This window comes from Brachycentrus maculatus, unplaced genomic scaffold (assembly GCF_059751285.1).
Source record: "Brachycentrus maculatus isolate JH-2025_06_01 unplaced genomic scaffold, ASM5975128v1 h1tg000534l, whole genome shotgun sequence".
Classification (NCBI taxonomy): Eukaryota; Metazoa; Arthropoda; class Insecta; order Trichoptera; family Brachycentridae; genus Brachycentrus; species Brachycentrus maculatus.
In genome coordinates this window covers 79,257-99,651 of record NW_028281280.1, presented here as the reverse complement: position 1 = coordinate 99,651, position 20,395 = coordinate 79,257, and the positions used below count along the sequence as shown (strand labels likewise).

Below are 20,395 nucleotides of genomic sequence, written 5' to 3'. Positions count from 1 at the left end.
CCGAAGCGGAGGGCTGATCACCTTTCCTTCATGTGTAATCGATCGAGATAACACTGCTTTTATATGAAGCAGTGCCCTATGCACCATTGGGGTGCAGTAAGGGTTTTATTATTATTTATTATTACTTTTATGTAATACGTAATTATATTACGGAGGAATACATAAATTGTGAGCCTGTATCTAGTATATTTTATATTAAAACGTCTGAGACATTACTATCTATCATTAGTACCCTAACTGTCCATCAAACCTCCTCCCTCTACCTCCTTCCCTAAACTCCCTACTTCCTTTGCCTTCCTTACTATCATCGATTTGTAATTTATATATTTTTTTAATGTTCAAGTACTATCTACCCTCTGATGGCAAACAGCTATATATGGTATCAAACGTTTTGACCAATATCACTGGTCTGTTTCTGGTTGGTCGGAAGGTATTGCTTTCTAGCAATAAGCCCTCCAATGCAGTTATTTCTTTTCTGTACATGAAGTTTAAATAAATACATATATATTTATATTTTTTATGCTTATTATGTACAAGGTTTATTCAATTCAATTAAATTTCAATTCAATTTATTTAATAAAAAATAATATATACATTACAAACAATATTCAAGGCGTATATATTATAATAAAAGTAAGCAATAAGACTTAAAGGTGTAGAAGAATCCCGCTTCAGAAAACTCCTTCGGACACATGGAACAGATCAATATCCAATGTGATATTGTTCAACATAGCGGTAGCTCTTCCTACAGGCATAACCATCGGCAGGTTGGTCCTGTGTATAGGAATGTGAAACAATCTATGCCGACGCTGTCTTAGGTAACTATCGGGAACATACAGACCGATGCTCCGGATAATTTCAGGATTATCCATCATACCGCGCAACAATCGATAAAAATGCGTAATCAAATACACATTCCTTCTAGTCTCTAAACTATTGTAGCCGAGCATACCCTGGAGAACTGGGTCGGGTAGAGCCGAGGATAATAGCCGTACTCTCTCATGTAGAGATACCTCAAAAACTTCTTTTGGACTTTCTCTACCATAAGAGAGTACTTAAGCTCGTGTGGCCCCCAAATCATGGAGCCACTCTCGAGTCTACTTCGCACCAAGGAGTTATAAAGAGTTCTCAGCACGCGGGTATTTTGGAAAACCCTGGCAGTACGCAGAACAAATCCTAGCATTTTCTTATAGATCATTGAGTGAGGTTTTGTTTCTTCAAGCTAAGAACATGTTTTATTGGAATCTGTGTTGGGAACAGGAGGGATAATCTAGTGTGGGCCAGTCGGGAACTTGTCAGTATTTGCTCATTGCTGGGAGGAAACCCGTTGCACTCCTCAGGAGAAGCCGCTGAGGAGTGCAACGTGGTTTCGTCCCAGCATTGACAACAGCGTGCCAAACACGCACCTGGCACTGTTCAAACGGCACAGAGGGTCAGCAAATCGACTCTTGGTTACAATTAGTGTCGTGTTGTGGTCCCGTGGTCAGTGTTGCAGACTCTTGAGTCAGAGTTTCTTGGTTCGAACCCGCTCTACCACAATTTGATACCTATTTCTAATAATGAGCCGCTTAGTCTCACAGACATAGTATGAAATTGAAGTGGTTTTGCAAATAATGATAAAAAAAACACAAATACTACTTTTAAAAAATTAAAAATAAATATATATTTTTTAATATGGAGTTTAAATTTACCTTCAATTATTACATGTGCTATTCGGGAACAGTTCCGCACGGAACCCTATTAGATCAGATATCAAAATATAAACTTGGTGGCATTGTATTTATTATGTAGGAGGCATTGGACATTAGCTATTGTCAGGTAAGACGATTGCGATTGAGACATGGCTGCAACGGCTCTGGTATACTTTCCAGTGTCGGATTGGGGCGTGGATGTTACAATATCACAGGTCAGGTCGGGTCAGGCAGGGTTGGATCGGGTTATGTTAGGATCGGTTATCGGATTTGGGCTTCTTGGGAATGGACCGGAAGTACACGAGCGACATCTTCCTCGATCTGCGTCTGCCGTCGGAAGTCTCTCCGTATTTCTCGGCCTCCTCCTGCGCTCGCTTCATGTCTGCAAGGAAGGTTGGGACATGATAAGAGGGACGGGTTAGGTTAGGTTAGGTTAGGTTAGAAGAGGTAAGGAGAGGCTAGGTCAGGTTGGAAGATCTGCTATTGAATGTAGATGAATAATTGTCGAGTGGGAAATGCGATGACTGGAAATTTTCTGAAAAAACTTTGTCCATTTCCGGGTCTATCTGCTGTGCCGGTCGGGGTTGTGGAGGCATCTGTGTACAAGCCACCAGACGTTAAACCTAAAATTGCTGTTTGAATAATCCCTGTTATCCTCCAGGATGTAATCAGTGGACGTCTAGATAGTCCGGTTTTGACTTCCCAAATAAGGTATAATGTACCCGGCTACCGTGCCCATCACAAGTCACAATCTTTATTCAGAGTACTGTCCAACTAATTATACGCGGAGTTCACATATCGCTCACTCCTTTCAAGAACGTCATCAAAATCAAAAATCGTCAATTTTCAGTTGTGCATGTTTTCGGAATGCCCAGAAAATATACTATATCCCAGCAAAAGAGGCATATTTCTAACTTAATATTTACTCGCTACAGGGCAGAAAATGATGTTTTTGCATTTTGAAGAAAATGTATTGTTTAATTATTTTAATAAATAAATTAAATATTTTTCAAATGTAGAAAAAACCTTCAGGTTTTACCTAAAAAGATCTGTTGCACAGTAAAAAGTTCAATAAGTGGCTTGATATATATTTTTAATACATTGTGTTATATTTTCAAACTTTGAAATCTCCTGAAAAATCAAGTATTTTGATTTATGACGTTCTTGAAAGGGGTGAGCGATATATAGAACTTCCAAGAATTTGAGTAGTGTGGTTGTCAATAATGGGTAGAATTGGTGAATGTTGCACGTGTGTAAAGTGATCACATAAACCAGCCTATGACGGTCGTCAGCCCCGTAAATGCCCAGGCTTCCATAGTCTGCTTCATCTTTGGTGAGATGTCAAAAAATGAAATTAAACTCAAGGTTGAATTTACTAGTAAAACCACATATATATGAGATTTCAAACTACTTTATGTATTATGCTAGTTTATAGAATATTGAAAACTTTATAATACGCACCATTAAGTCAAAATTGCATATTTTTGAGTTAACGTCTTTTGCCAGTACACCCTCGATATGTTTCATTAAAGTAATATATTTCGTCCGCCCCCGTAGTGTAATGGTCAGCACGCTCGGCTACCGTTCTGGAGGTCCCGGGTTCGATTCCCAAGGGGGGTAAAATAAATATAAGTAATTTTTACACTGTTACATATATTCAATATTACCCTGGACTGGTACCTGAAGCGGAGGGCTGATCACCTTTCCTTCATGTGTAAACGATCAAGATAACACTGCGTTTATATGACGCAGTGCCCTATGCACCATTGGGGTGCGGATAAGGGTTTTGTTATTATTATTAATATATAAGTGTGGGGTTGTGGTCCCGTGGTTGGTGTCGCGGACTCTTGAGTCAGGTTTCTCGGTTGGAACCCACTCTACCGCAGTTTGATACCTATTTCTAGTAATGAGCCGCTTAGGCTCACAGAAATGGTATGAAATTAAAGTATTTTTGTAAATAATAAAAACACAAATGTCTTTTTTTTAAATAAATTGATCCGGCACTGTATTCCATGCTCCATTACAGGGGGGGATCGGAGAAAGAAAAATTAAGGCTAGTTGCCTTTAAACATTGGAAATGAGAAATAAACAAGTGAGAACAGTACTTACTGAATACATCCGTCTCGTCCATGATCTCTGCTTGGATCATCTCTTCTATGACGTCTTCCAGAGTCACCAGACCGATGGTTTCGTAGAACGGATCACCCTCCCCCTCGCTGTTGACCCTCTGCACGAAGGCAAGGTGTCCCTTGTGTCCTGTAAACCAAGCCAAGACAACTCCTGTAAAAAAAAACTACCTCAAGGGCGTGTATACAGATATGGATTATGATATTTTATTTTAACTAACTAACTAACTAACCATCACGCCGCTTCACCCCAGGGGTAGGCAGAGAGAATAGAACGCCACACCACTCTGTCTTTGCAAACATTCTTCGCCTCTTCCACGTTCATGCGTCTCCTCATACATACCCGCCGATTGTTACGACTCCTAACCTGACCACTTTCAAGTATTTGGCATACCTGATCGTGCCATGTTTTTCTCGGTCTTCCTCTGCTTCTTTTCCCTTTCTTTCTTTTCCCTTCTTTAGGTAAAACGTGAAGGTTTTTTCTCCATTTGAAAAATATTCAGTATATTTAAAAAAAATAATTAAACAATACCTTTACTTCAAAATGTAAAAACAACACTTTCTGCCCTGTAGCGGGTAAATATTAAGATTTAAATATGCTACTTTTGCTGGGATATAGTACATTTTCTGGGCATTCAGAAAACACGCACAACTGAAAATTGACGATTTTTGATATATGACGTTGTTGAAAGGAGTGAGCGGTATATTAACAACCTTCATGTGGTCTTCCACGTGAATAAGGCCCCAGACATATGAACTTAGAATTGCGTATTATTATCGAAAGAGTGACGAGTGTTTGGACACACTCAAAATGTTGTAAAGTGACATTTGCTTTTCGTCTACGCATACGGACACTTCGCGACTGTGAATAGGGCGCGCCCCCGTCCACCGCATGGAGTACGCACCCTCCTTGAACTGGCGGAAGATGACGTCGAGCGTGACGTCCTCGAAGACGAAATTACAGGGGTTCTGGTAGAACTGGCAGAGCGTCTTGAGCGGCGTGTTGTCGTCGGGGTCCACGAACGCGAGGTCCTTCACGTACAGCATCGCCATGATGTTCGTGCGCTTGTTCTCGTACACGGGGATGCGGGAGAAACCTGCGGAAAACAAAAAAAAAAGTCTCAATCCCATGTAAATCAGTTTTCATTTTCATGTAAATCAGTTTTCATTATCATGTAAAACAGTTCTCATTCCCATGTAATACAGGTCTCATTCTAATGTAAAACAGTTCTCATTACCATGTAATACAGGTCTCATATCCATTATGTAAAACATTTCTTATTCTCATGTAAAACATATCATTCCCATAAAACACAGGTATCATTCTAATGTAAACCGTTCTCATTGCCATGTAATAATGGTCTCATTACCATGTAAAACATTTCTTATTCTCATGTAAAAATATCTCATACTCATGTAGAACGGTTTTAATTACCACGACAAATCGATTAATTACAATGTAAAGCGGTACTCATCTTCTCGTTCTCATGTAAAGCAGTTCTCATTCTCATATAAAATATCGCGATTGCCACATTTACGTTCTCAATACCATGTAATACAGTTCTCATTCTCATGTCAAAAGTTCTCATCCCATATCAACAGTTCTCATTCATATATACTATATAAAAGTTCTCAATCCCATGTGAAGTGATCCCACGTAAATTTGTTCTCATTCCCATATAAAAGGACTGCACGGGAACATAACAAGATACGCGGCACAGTAGTAGCCCAGAGGCCGCGTGTTCGCAGCGCTCTTCAGGAAAGAGTTTACATCAGACTGTAGACTGCTAGAGTCTACAGTCTGTAGAGTTTACACACAACGCACGGCGCGATGGTAAGTAACATCGCGCGTAATTCCGTCTGGCATTGCTTGCCAATAGTCATATCGTTCGCCGGTTATTAATAAGTGCATGCGTCATATTACACACGACTGTGTATCGACGCAGGCCCGCGGTACGCTCACGCTAACACGTTCAAGCCGGACGCAAAAAAAGCTCGATCATAAATTTATGCAGGTTTTTCGATACAAATTGGACGCTTTATAAACCAAATTGGACGGCTAATAAATCAAACTGGCCGTTCTACAAACCAAATTGGACGCATACTAATTAAAATTGGACTTTTTATAAACCAAATGGGACGTCTTACAAATCAAATTGGACGTTTTACAAACTTGATGTGCACCCGATGGTGCATAGGGCACCGCATCATAGAAACGCAGTGTTATCTTGATCGTTAACACATGAATCAAAGGTGATCAGCCCTCCACCTCAGGCACCAGTCCAGGGTAATATTGAATATATAGTAGAGTGAAAAAATCACTTTTATTTATTTTACCCCCCCTGGGAATCGAACCCGGGACCTCCAGTACGTTAGCCAAGCGTGCTGACCATTACGCTTCGGAGGCGGATGAAAAATAAATGGAGAATAAATAGTAAAAAAAATTTTTTTTTTTATTTTATTATTTTAAATGCAGGGATTTATGAGGTTAGGAAAACTATACACAGATGGCTTCATTCATGCTGTTTCTTTTCAGTTTAGTGACCGATGACGTCCTAGGAAATTCCGACGGGCCAGGATTAATTTATCATTTAAAAAAATAAGACTTCTTTAAGGCGACACGGACACGTGGAGCAAATGGATAACGAGAGAATGACTAAGCGTGTGTGGCGGTCGTGAGATTGGCGTTAAAATTGACAGTAGAAGGGCTATGTTCGCTAGAGTCCCTAGTTTCTCGATACGTTTAAAATTGACAGTAGAAGGGCTGTGTTTGCTAGAGTCTCTAGTTTCTCGATACGTTAAATTGACAGTAGAGGGGTTGCGTTAGCTAGAATCCATAGTTTCTCGATACATTAAAATTGACAATAGAATGGCTACGTTCGCTAGAGTCCTTAGTTTCTCGATACGTTAAAATTGACAGAGAAGGTCTACGTTCGCTAGAGTCCCTAGTTTCACAATACGTTAAATTCGACAGTAGACGGGCTACGTCAACTAAAGTCCTTAGTTTCTCGATACGTTAAAATTGACAGAGAAGGTCTACGTTCGCTAGAGTCCCAAGTTTCACAATACGTTAAATTCGACAGTAGACGGGCTACGTCAACTAAAGTCCTTAGTTTCTCGATACGTTAAAATTGACAGCAGACGGGCTACGTTCGCTAGAGTCCCTAGTTTATCGATACGTTACAATTGACAGTAGAAGGGCTACGTTAGCTCTTTAGCTAACGTAGCCAATAGGGACTTTTCCCTAGTTTCTCGATACGTTAAAATTGACAATAGAATGGCCACGTTCGCTAGAGTCCCTAGTTTATCGATACGTTAAAATGGACAGTAGACGGGCTACGTTCGCTAAAGTCCCGAGTTTTTCGCTACGCTGAAAAAAACGTCAACATAACTCACAAATTCAGCCATCAGCCGGAGATATTTAATTTAAAAGGTGAGTTACGAAGAGATTCGAAGAATGCTAATATTAAACGATCAAATATATCTGTCCAGGTGGGATATTTCCGAGCGGATTTTTTGGCAAACAAACTTAGTATCCACGCGGCGAAAAGCGCGGCACATTTTCCAAAACTGACGCACCCTTAAGCCCAAACATTCAGATTTTTGTAACTATAGAAATTCCCCAAGTAACTATAGAATAAAGAAATTGATTTTTAAGAATAATAATAATAATAAAACCCTTACCCGCACCCCAATGGTGCATAGGGCACTGCGTCATATAAACGCAATGTTATCTTGATTGTGTACACATGAAGGAAAGGTGATCAGCCCTCCGCTTCAGCTACCAGTCCAGGGTAACATTGAGTAAATATTACAGTGAAAAAATCACTTATATTTATTTTACCCCCCTTGGGAATCGAACCCGGGACCTTCAGAACGGTAGCCGAGCGTGCTGACCATTACACTACGAGGGCGGAGCATTGATTTTTAAATAATTAAATTTATTGCTCTCGTTCACGCTGAACAATAAGCGGACAGAGCAGGTATTTTAGATTTCTTGGTCGAATATACGTGCTGTTTTTTTTTTCAAACATAATTATTCATAAATCCAATAGGCCCTAACATCTAATTTTGTATAACTATAGAAATTCATATAATAATTAAATTTTATTCTCCTTGCAACAGCTGAAGAATAATAATAATTATCACGTATACCCTCATTCTTCAGCGTCCCAATAATACAACTGTGTATACTCAAATGTAAGTTTTCGCAACTCAAAAAATACAAGTTTCTACAACTCTCAAATGCAAGTTTAGACGACTCTGTCGTATAGTACAATATTTCCGACATTGATTATTTTGAAAAGAGGTTTTGAAAAATTAAAAGCCTAAATTATTTTCTATGATAAGTACTGATTAGTTCAGGCATAATATGAATTCAACATTTATGGCGTAAAATATATTTTTGGACTCTTAAATGTAAGTTTATACAATTCTCAAATGCAAGTTATCAGAACTCTCAAACGCAAGTTTTCGCAACTCTCAAATGCAAGTTATTCAACTGTCGCGTGCAAGTTTTCACAACTTTCAAAATCAAGTTTTCACAACTCTCAATTCCAAGTTTTCACAACTTTCAATTACAAGTTTTCACAACTCTCAAATGCAAGATTTCACAACTCTCAAATCCAAGTAATTACAACTCTCAAAATAAAGTTTTCACAACCCTCAAATGCAAGTTTTCACAAATCTCAAATGCAAGCTTTCGCAACTCTCAAACGCAAGTTATCACAATCTCGCAAATGCTTGATAATGCCGCCGGATACATCAACATGCGCGTCACATTAGATTTGTTAAATACATATATAGTGGAGTTTTAAAAACAAGTTGAATTAAAATAAAATACCGGATATCGAGAATCATAGATGAACCGGATGGCCATTATTTTTTTCTGCAAATTATATATATGTGTGTGTGTGTGTGTGTGGTGCGTGTACCAGCCATAATATCGATGACCTTATCCACATTATAGAAAGAAAAAAAACACAAAATGGCGTTTAGAGTACTTTCGCTTTTTAGCGTCGATGGCGTAACTTGATTAGTTGATAAATAGGGGAGGTATCTATATCATACAGCGGACATTCCCAAACTTTTTTATTTCGAGAACCTTTTTTGTTTTATTTTTATTTTTATTTCGAGTTGACGTCTTTTGCCAGAATCACAAAAGCGTACGGGTGGTATCACAAAAGCGTACGGGTGGTATCACAAAGCTAGTAGTACAGTAGTTTGAAAATGGCTGGTTACGTGATCACTTATCCGCCTCCGTAGTGTAATGGTCAGCGTGCTGGGCTACCGTACTGGAGGTCCCGGGTTCAATTCCCAGGGGGGGTGATTTTTTCACCCTTAATATTTATTCAATATTACCCTGGACGGGTACCTGAAGTGGAGGGCTGATCGCCTTTCATTCGCGTGTCAACGATCAAGATAACACCGCGTTTATAAGATGCAGTGCCCTATGCACCATCTGGGTGCGGATAATGGTTCGAATAATACTGAAAGCTGTCCCACCGCATGCCCAGATCTGATACAGAAGCATCTAGGCTTCCTGACAGATCTGCTCTTGCTAAGCAATTTTTTTTTAAAACTAAGATGAAAAATTTATTGAAAATGTGAAACAATATAAAATTGTATCCCGATTTTACTGTGAATTTACATTTAAAAGCTTCCAATATACCTGTCACTGCCAATCTAAATAAATACAAGCTTGTAAGTCCATCACCAAATTTTCTAGAAGTACCCCGGTGTAGGTAGTGAAAGGGATTAGTATTTAGTTCAATTGGTCAGCTAGATCCGATTCCGACCCGACGCTGGCCGGTACACAGACGCCCACAACCCCGACCAGCACAGCAGACAGACACGGAACAGTGCAAAGACATTTACAGTAGGTTGAGTACGTTATATTAGATATTCCTCCCGTCTGAGAATGATTTCGGCGAAATGTCAAAATTATTTCGCGACCCGCCGTCTGAGAGCCGCCGGGCTGCAGTATACATTTTAATGTGGCGTGCGTGCCGTACAAAAATCCCCGCTCTGTACATATTGTAAAATTGGGGGGTCGTTGGCGTTGGATATCGGGGAATTGGGTCAATCCGTACACCCTCCCTAGCGACCCACCCCGAGGTACAGTGCGTTCGGGAAAAAGAGCTGTAGGCGCCTAGCTACACTGCCAAGTTGGCACTACTGAAAAATACGAATTCGCTATGGAGATTCGCCTGCATCGCTTGGTTCTAACGGACGTGTATCTAACTTCACATTTTCATTTCTATATTTCATTAATTAATAATATAATATAATAATAAAACCCTTATCCGCACCCCAATGGTGCATAGGGCACTGTGTCTTACAAACGCAGTGTTATCATGATCGTTTTTACACATGAAGGAAAGGTGATCAGCCCTCCGCTTCAGGTACCAGTCCATGGTGATATTGAATAAATATTACAGTGAAAAAATTACCAATATTTTTTTTTACCCCCCTTGGGAATCGAACCCGGGACCTCCAGAACGGTAGCCGAGCGTGCTGACCATTACACTACGGAGGTGGACTAGTTCATTAATTAATTAGATTAAATATTAATAGTTAATATCAATAGTAATTGTAGTGTACCAACTTATATACATAAACGATCTGTAAGTAAGAATTCTTTAAATACCCTTTTCTGGCTTCCCGTTTTAATAACGCACACACAAAAGGTGACCAAATTGGTTGACCATGACGTTCCCGGTTGACAAAAGAGTCAATCAGTAAAGTCGATACAGAAAAAATGTTTCAATTAATCTGTTCGATACTGTATAACACGTCTTCATACAACATACTCATATCGCTCACTCCTTTCAAGAACGTCATGAATCAAAAATCGTCAATTTTCAGTTGTGCATGTTTTCGGAATGCCCCAAAAATGCACATACTATATTCCAGCAAAAGTGGCATATTTTTAACTTAATATTTACCCTCTACAGGGCAGAAAGTGTTGTTTTTGCATTTTGAAGAAAATGTATTGTTTAATTATTTTTTTTATGATAATATTTTTCAAATGGAGAAAAAAACATTCAGGTTATACCTAAAAAGAACTTTTGCACAATAAAAAGTTCAATAAGTGGCTTGATATTTATTTTTAATACATTGTATTTTTTTATTTATGTTCTTAAAAGGAGTGATGTATCAGAAAACTTGATTTTTCAGGAGATCGTTTTTAAAGTTTAAAATATAATAAAATGTATTAAAAATAAATATCAAGCCACTTATTGAACTTTTTACCGTGCAACAGATCTTTTTTTATGTAAAACCTGAATGTTTTTTCTCCATTTGAAAAATATTTAGTATATTTAAAAAATAATAATTAAACAATACCTTTTCTTCAAAATGCAAAAACAACACTTTCTGCCCTGCAGCGGGTAAATATTAAGTTTCGATATGCCTTCAATAATTTCATTCATTGATTCGGCAGCCACTTTTAAGTTTTTTGATTTATGACGTTCTTGAAAGGAGTGAGCGATATGGGCGCCCATAGGGTAAATTCATATATTGGGGATAAGATAATAATTTCATTAATTGATTGAGTAAAATATAAATTAAAAATAAGATAGTAAGACAGAGACTAGCTCATGACAGTCACTATACACATGACAGACTATTATCTGCCAGTAGTAATATTCCTGGCGTAGATCGGTAGCAACATTTTCGGACTACCCTATACTCGTACCGAATGACCCAGAACGACTACAAGGTGCGTATAGTCAATGGTAGGGTCGCAAAAAAAGGCATTTTTAAATTTATTTTAATTTTAAATTTAAAAATTTAAAATAGGGTAAATTTTGATTTATTCGTATACACATATATACATATCCGCCTCCGAAGTGTACTGGTAAGCACGCTCGGCTACCGTTCTGGAGGTCCCGGGTTCGATTTCCAGGGGGGGGTCAAATAAATACAAGTGATTTTTTCACTCTAATATTTATTCAATATTACCCTGGACTGGTACCTGAAGCGGAGGGCTGATCACCTTTCCTTCGTGTGTTAACAATCAAGATAACACTGTGTTTATATAATGCAGTGCCCTATGCACCATTGGGGTGCGGATAAGGTTTTGAATTGAAAAAAAAAATGTATATATATATATATATATATATATATATATATATATATATATATATATATATATATATATATATATATATATATATATATATATAAATGGTAGGATGGACCATAGACATCAACAAATAGAGCCGCCAATAATTTTGCAATGATACCAACATTAAAATAACTCCATCGTTTCTGTGACGTCATTCATTGCCAACTTACGAAAATGACGTTTTTTCTAAGGCGAATTTTCCAAAAGAAAATGATGAATGAAAATATTGATTATATCGGGTGTTATAAACACTTCACGGGTCTAATACAATACTTTATAGGTTGAGTATGTTCAATTCGATATTACTTCCGTCTGACAAAGGTGCATTAAAAACGTGAAAATTATCAAAAGTATTTATTAAAAATAGGAACTGGTCACATGGCACTTACATATCGCTCACTCCTTTCAAGAACGTCATAAATAAAAAAACTTGATTTTTCAGGAGAACGTTTTTAAAGTTTAAAAATATAATACAATGTATTAAAAATAAATATCAAGCCGCTTATTGAACTTTTTACTGTGCAATAGATCTTTTTAAGTAAAGTCTGAAGGTTTTTTCTACATTTGAAAAATACTTAATGTATTTAAAAAAGTAATTAAACAATACCTTTTCTTCAAAATGCAAAAACAACACTTTCTGCCCTGTAGCGGGTAAATATTAAGTTAAAAATATGCCGCTTTTGCTGGGATATAGTACAATTTCTGGGCATTCCGAAAACATACTTAACTGAAAACTGACGATTTTTGATTTATGACGTTCCTGAAAGGAGCGAGCGATATGTTTGTTTTATTAGGAATGAATGTAAGAGACATTCAACAATAAATCACTATTCCGTAAACAAAGCCTGGCGGGTGCGGGGTGCGGGGAAGTAAGTGCACTCGACTCGCACCCAGAAGGGCGTCGTCGCGCGGACGAATGTTTAGTTACCTAGGGTAACATAAATTTTAAAGTGAAAGAATCACTTACATTTGTATGTAATGTATATAATCTCATAATTAAAAAAAAAATAAAACAAAAAATAATTTTAAAAAATAAAATAAAAATTGTATTAATATGTTAGTATTCGGCACAACACAGGCCATGCCTAAAGAGCCGTAATACATATAGTAAATGTATATACGAAATAAATATGTATCTATGAATGTATCTATGTATTTATGAAAGAAAAAAAAATATTTGACTCCCCCCTGGGAATCGAACCCGGGACCTCCAGAACGGTAGCCGAGCGTGCTGACCATTACACAGCGGATGCGGGGTGCAGTGAAGTAAGTGCACTCGACCTGCACTCAGAAGGGCGTCGTCGCGTGGACGAATGTATAGTTACCTAGGGTTGAGGACATGAACCAATTCTGTTTTGGCATTATTGGCAGCCCTGGAGCGGGCACCGACCAAATCCCCAAGTACAAACTGACCTTCGCTTATCAGGGCGAATACGCCGGCACGAATGTGCCAGACTTGATGTAATTTATACGCATTTTCCACGTCACCCCTCGACTCCACCCGTCCACCCACCACCCATCGACCACCGGTCACCACCGATACATCGCAAGTCCTAAAGTCTTACGAAATTTAACGGCGTTTCTAGCATACCCTGGAGAAATCCGGTCGGTAAGAGAGACATGGCTTTTAGACGATCATAATATTGTATCATTTTTTTGATATCTACCATACATGGTCTTGCCGCACTGGGAGATGGTATGCTGACTGCATCCAGTCTACTCTCATCCTTCCCAAACCATCCCAAGCCGCCTTCCTTAGTTTGCTGGATAGTGCTCATCTCAGCCTTGCACCCTTTCCTTATATCACCATTGGAACATCTACCATACATGGTCTTGCCGCACTGAGAGATGGCATCCCGACTGCATCCAGTCTACTCTCATCCTTCCCAAACCATCCCAAGCCGCCTTCCTTAGTTTGCTGGATAGTGCTCATCTCAGCCTTGCACCCTTTCCTTATATCACCATTGGAACATCTACCATACATGGTCTTGCCGCACTGAGAGATGGCGTCCCGACTGCATCCAGTCTACTCTCATCCTTCCCAAACCATCCCAAGCCGCCTTCCTTAGTTTGCTGGATAGTGCTCGTCTCAGCCTTGCACCCTTTCCTCATGTCATTCATTCATTCATTCAAACCCTTATCCGCATGATGCATAGGGCACTGCATCATATAAACGCAGTGTTATCTTGTTAGTAAATACATAAAGGAAAGGTGATCAGCCCTCCGCTTAAGGCACCAGTCCAGGGTAATATTGAATAAGATAACAGTAAAAAAAATCACTTAAATTTATACTAAAATTGTGAGCCCGTATCTATTATATTTTATATTGATATTCTCATTTGAAAAGTCGAGTTGTAGTAAATAGATCGCTCACCCCTTTCAACAACGTCATATATAAAAAAAACTTGATTTTTCAGGAGATCGTTTTTAAAGTTTAAAAATATAATAAAATGTATTAAAAATAAATATCAAGCCACTTATTGAACTTTTTACTGCGCAACAGATCTTTTTAGGTAAAACCTGAATGATTTTTTCTCCGTTTGAAAAATATTTAGTATATTTTGAAAAAATAATTAAACAATACATTTTCTTCAAAATGCAGAAACAACACTTTCTGCCCTGCAGCGGGTAAATATTAAGTTAAAAATATGCCGCTTTTGCTGGGATATAGTACATTTTCTGGCCATCCCAAAACAATGCAAAACATGCACAACCGAAAATTGTCGATTTTTGATACATGACGTTGTTGAAATGAATGAGCGACATATCATCGGGAGGGGAAGGTGACTCACCTGACTTCATGATCTCGGAGACGGTCTCGAAGTCCAGCACGGCCTCGTAGTCCAGCATGAAGACGTCCTCGATCTTGGTCATGATCTCCAGCACCGTCTTCTTCCTCATCTCCAGCGCGCCCGAGATGATGTTGACTTCGTCCTTATCCAAGTCGTTGATGTCGTTCGTCACCTGCGCAACAGAACGGGTCCATGTCAGAAGCGTATCCGAATCTTTCATCACAGATCCTCGGTTTGCGGATACATCTTGGAGACTGATTTAAAAAAACAACAGTGAATGTTTTTGCCTAGAATTTTCACTCATGAATCACATGCAAAAAAAACTAACTAACCATCACGCCGCTTCACCGCAAGGGTAGGCAGAGAGAATAGAGCGCCACACACTCTGTCCTTGCAAACATTCTTCGCCTCCTCCACGTTCATGCATCTCCTCATACATACCCGCCGATTGTTACGACTCCTAACCTGACCACTTTCAAGTATTTGGCATACCTGATCGTGCCATGTTTTTCCCGGTCTTCCTCTGCTTCTTTTCCCACTAACATTCGCCTCATAAATTTGTTTTACCGTTCTTTCCTCACTCATTCGTTCCACATGTCCAAACCATCTCAACACACCTTTCTTAATTTTATCGATAATGCTTATCTCAGCTTTGCATTCCTTCCTTATTTCACTAATCACATAAAATTATTTTAATTTTTATTCACGTTTTACTAAGTAAATACCACAATAGATAGTCGTTTATTGCAAACTACGCCACCTGTGTGAAAAATTCATACATTTTTGACATCTCAACATAGACGAAGAAGAATACAAAACTTTTAATTAATGTTTTACTTAGTAAATACATACCACTATTTCTTAAAATCTACTGTGACACGTGTTTCGATGCATTCCGCATCATTTTCAAACACCGTATACGGTGTCATAATTTTAGTCAAAACGTTCAATTTGATTGTTAAGCGTCCAATTTGATTCGGAAAGCGTCCAATTTTATTCAAAAACGTCTAATTTGATTTCTCAGGCGTCGCAATTTAATTTTAGTCAAAACGCTAAAATTGATTATTAAGCGTCCAATTTGATTCGCAAAGCGTCCAATTTTATTTAAAAACGTCTAATTTGATTTATCAGGCGTCGCAATTTAATTTTAGTCAAAACGTTCAATTTGATTATTAGGCGTCCAATATGATTGGTCGTCCGCCTCTGTAGTGTAATGGTCAGCACGCTCGGCTACCGTTCTGGAGGTCCCGGGTTCGATTCCCAAGAGGGGTAAAATAAATATAAGTGATTTTTTCCACTGACATATTTATTCAATATTACCCTGGACTGGTACCTGAAGCGGAGGGCTGATCACCTTTCCTTCATGTGTAAACGATCAAGATAACACTGCGTTTATATGACGCAGTGCCCTGTGCACCATTGGGGTGCGTGTAAGGGTTTAATATGATTGGTAACGCGTCCATTTTAATTTTTGATAAAACTATTTGATATTTTAAGCGTCCAATTTGAAGGGGAAAACCTGCATTGACGCGGACGTAGGGATGACGTCGTGTTGCGTCAGTGGGTCGCACCCCGCGCCAGTTAGCGCCTCGCCTGCTGCCGAGATTGACAGCTGAAGTAGCTAGCTAATTTTTCATCCAGTTCAATATGGGTGTGAACGAACGCAGGGCGAAAAGAGCGAGTGTTTTTGCCTAGAATTTTCACCCATGAATTACATGAAATCATATATAATATAACATATAAAAACCCTTATCCGCACCCCAATGGTGCATAGGGCACTGCTTCATATGAACGCAGTGTTATCTTGATCGTTTACATATGAAGGAAAGGTGATCAGCCCTCCGCTTCAGGTACCAGTCGAGGGTAATATTTTTTAATAAATATTACAGTGAAAAAATCATTTTTATTTATTTGAGCCCCCCTGGGAATCGAACCCGGGACCTCCAGAACGGTCGGCTACCGTTCTGGAGGTCCCGGGTTCGATTCCCAAGGGGGTAAAATAAATATAAGTGATTTTTTTTCACTGTCATATTTATTCAATACTACCCTGGACTGATACCTGAAGCGGAGGGCTGATCACCTTTCCTTCATGTGTAAACGATCAAGATAACACTGCGTTTATATGACGCAGTGCCCTATGCACCATTGGGGTGCGGATAAGGGTTTTATTATTATTTTTATTTATATATATTGAAATACAGTTTTGTAAATGACTTCCATACTCTTCATCGTCTATGTTGAGATAAATAAATATAAAAAAAACACGAATGTCAGCAATGGATAAGTTCCTTATCGCTGCGGTGAGCCGAGGTATGTATGAATAATAATGTCAGCACTTTCCGGTAGAGATGGGACTGATCGGTAACCGGAAAACTAACGATTACCGATCGGAATGGTGTTTTTATTAGAACTTTCCCTTCCGGTGCTAAAATAAAAACGCTGGTCCCGGTGTTGGGTAGTCACTACACAATTTTTTTTTATTTAAATCAAATTGAAATCGAAAAAATACGGACATTCGTGGCTAATCCCCTAAATTATTTATAAATGAAGTAAAAAATTATGATAATTTAGATTTATTTGCTGAAAATTATCGGCGGGTATGTATGAGGAGATGCATGAACGTGGAAGAGGCGAAGAATGTTTGCAAGGACAGAGTGGTGTGGCGCTCTATTCTCTCTGCCTACCCCTGCGGTGATACGGCGTGATGGTTAGTTAGTTAGTTAGTTATTCGCTGAAAACATTAAAAAAAAAAAACATCTGGCAACGCTCACGGAACAAGCATAGGTCCACTCTTGTCGGAAGCCCAAGAGCTTCTGCCAAGGCAAGATTTTAAGTTAAAAATACGCCTCCTTTGCTGGGATATAGTACATTTTCTAGGCATTCCGAAAACATGCACAACTGAAAACTGGCGATTTTTTATTAATGACGTTCTTGAAAGGAGTGAGCGAAATGTCAAATATGACCGACAGATAGGGTTATCAATTTTGTGCCGGAAATTTTGAGCTGGAAATACGCAATACGATCGGAGAGGCTTACTTCAAGTGATCGAATTAAAAAACCGATTTATTTTTAAACAGTCGTCCTTCAATTCGTAGCCCATGCCTAATTCGCGGTAGCACTTTCAATGCTGAATGATTCATAGGTATACTAAGCAATGTAGTCGTAACTGACAATCGTCATTGTATTTTTAAGAAATCCACAATTTTTTCCGATATTTTATTTTATTAAAATATATTTTCAATATATTTTATTTTCAAATTATTTTTTGACATCTCATCAAAGACGAAGAAGAATATGGAAGTCTGGGCATTTACGGGGCTGACGACCGTCATCGGCTGGTTTAAGTGGCCACATTCACCAATTCTACCCATTATTGACAACCACACTACTCAAATTCTCGGAAGTTCTATATATATATATGAACCAATTTAGAAACCTTGTTCTTGAATCACTAGAACTTCACTAGAGACATCTATTGGTGAGATGTAAAGAAGCTTTTTTATTAAGCAGAAACTCTTATATTAGTATGTGAGGTCCGAATCCTGGATTATAATCACACACATGAGAAACGCCAGAAAATACCATTTTCATTTTTATTATTAAGCTTATAATTTGACCAGATAATTTATTTACAACATTTTGAGTGTGTCCAAATACTTGTTCACAAAATCTGGATTATCTCCAATTACAGGAGTTATTTTCATATTATTTTTTGACATCTCATCAAAGATGAAGAAGAATATGGAAGTCTGGGCATTTACGGGGCTGACGACCGTCATCGGCTGGTTTAAGTGGCCACTTTATTGTATTTAAACTTCACGTACATAAAAGAAATTAGTACATTGGCGGGCTTATTGCTAAACAGCTATATCTTCCGACCAACCAAAAACAGACTAGTGATATTGGTCGAAACGTTTGATACCATATATAGCTGTTTGCAATCAGAGGGTAGATAGTGCTTGAACATTTAAAAAAAACATAAATTACAAATTGATGATAATAAGGAGGGCAAAGGAAGAAGGGAGTTTAGGGAAGGAGGTAGAGGGAGGAGGTTTGATGGGCAGTTAGGGTACTAATGATAGATAGTAATGTCTCAGACGTTTCTTGAAAGTTATTAGAGAAGGTGCATTTGTTTACGCGGAGAGGTAATTCATTCCATAGTCTGGCCGCTTGGACAGAGGAGGAATTACTGAAGAATGATGTGTTATGGCGAGGAATGGAAAGTGTCCTTTCTTGGGAAGAAGGAAGTGATAGACCATGATCTGAGAGGTATGTCAAATTTTAATCACGATATTTAGGTACTAAACAACAACAAAAAATCTAGTGTCACTGTTGCCATATCACTCACTCCTTTCAACAACGTCATATTTCAAAAATCGTCAATTTTCAGTTGTGCATGTTTTTTCGGAATGCCCAGAAAATGTACTATATCCCAGCAAGAGCGGCATATTTTTAACTTAATATTTACCCGCTACAGGGCAGAAAGTGTTGTTTTTGCATTTTGAAGAAAAGGTATTGTTTAATTACTTTTTTCAATATACTAAATATTTTTCAAATGGAGAAAAAACCTTCAGGTTTTACCTAAAAAGATCTGTTGCACGGTAAAAAGTTCAATAAGTGGCTTGATATTTATTTTAAACACATTTTATTATATTTTGAAACTCAAAAAACGATCTCCTGATAAATCACGTTTTATGATATACATATGACGTTGTTGAAAGGAGTGAGCGATTTAGCGGTGATTCTTCATCTAGAGCTCCTTCGCCTACGTCATCAGCATTCAACCTACTCCTATATCTAGACCACGGGTTCCCAAACTTTATTAGTCCGGCGTCCCCTTATCAAAATTTCTCGTCAATGGGAAAAATAAATCACCATCTTATAAAGAGGATCGAGTCAACAACTAACCCGTCAGTGCCCTATGCACCACTCGGGTAAAAATACAAAAGAGCTGTCTCTCCTTCGTTTCCTTCCCCATCATGCCGCGTCACCTGCATGTATGCCTCTGAACATAGTCCACCCTTAGATCCTAGATCCCGCGGTGCCCAGCGCACCATCTGGCGAGGACATCTCGACACGCGCCGCTCAGAGACGAGACGGAAATAAACCATTGACAAGTTGTACAAAGCGCTGTTTACATTTTTTTCATTTCTATTTATATGCGTAGTAAGCGATGAAAAAATGGAGGCGGACGAGATCCGTTCATTCGGAAGATCCGGATAATATGAACGAACCGTTCGCCGGTACCGGATCGACCCTCGACGGTCCTTTGTGACCCTAAAATACCAGCCAAGCTTAAGGGAAAAGCCTATCAAACAATTGTCAGACCCGCACTCCTCTATGGCTCCAAATGCGGGACGATGTACAACACCTACTCTAGGCAACTAGTAACTGCTGAAATGCGAATGCGTACATGGTCAGCTGGAGTGTCCCTTGGAGACATGATAAAGAGTTGACGCATTCGTGGGAGCCTGGCTGTAACAGGCATCAATAGTAAGGTAGGGGAAAGGCAATTGGAGGTGGTATGGGCACATAGGGCGCAGAGAACCTGATCATATTGTGAACCAGGCAATCGCCATAGAAAGGCATCTAGAGGAAGGCTAAAGAATTCATGGATGCTGCAGGAAGATAATATGATTCCAAGGTATGACCTAG

The 20,395-nt window shown here is 38.8% G+C and overlaps 1 protein-coding gene across 3 annotated transcripts in view; it reads right to left on the bottom strand.

Annotated features, from left to right (window-relative positions):
* LOC148301614 (uncharacterized) overlaps positions 1 to 20,395 on the bottom strand; it is a 59,656-nt gene that overhangs the window by 12,855 nt on the left and 26,406 nt on the right. For 2 of the 3 annotated variants that reach the window (XM_088272983.1, XM_088272984.1), the window contains 3 exons: positions 14,741 to 14,912; positions 4,723 to 4,914; positions 3,801 to 3,947 (listed from right to left, as the gene is read on the bottom strand). In XM_088272983.1, coding sequence (XP_088129109.1) covers positions 3,801 to 3,947; positions 4,723 to 4,914; positions 14,741 to 14,912 — 511 coding nt within the window. Of the gene's footprint in view, positions 1 to 1,845; positions 2,074 to 3,800; positions 3,948 to 4,722; positions 4,915 to 14,740; positions 14,913 to 20,395 lie in introns of those variants that run through there. The other variant, XM_088272985.1, reaches the window with a different exon arrangement.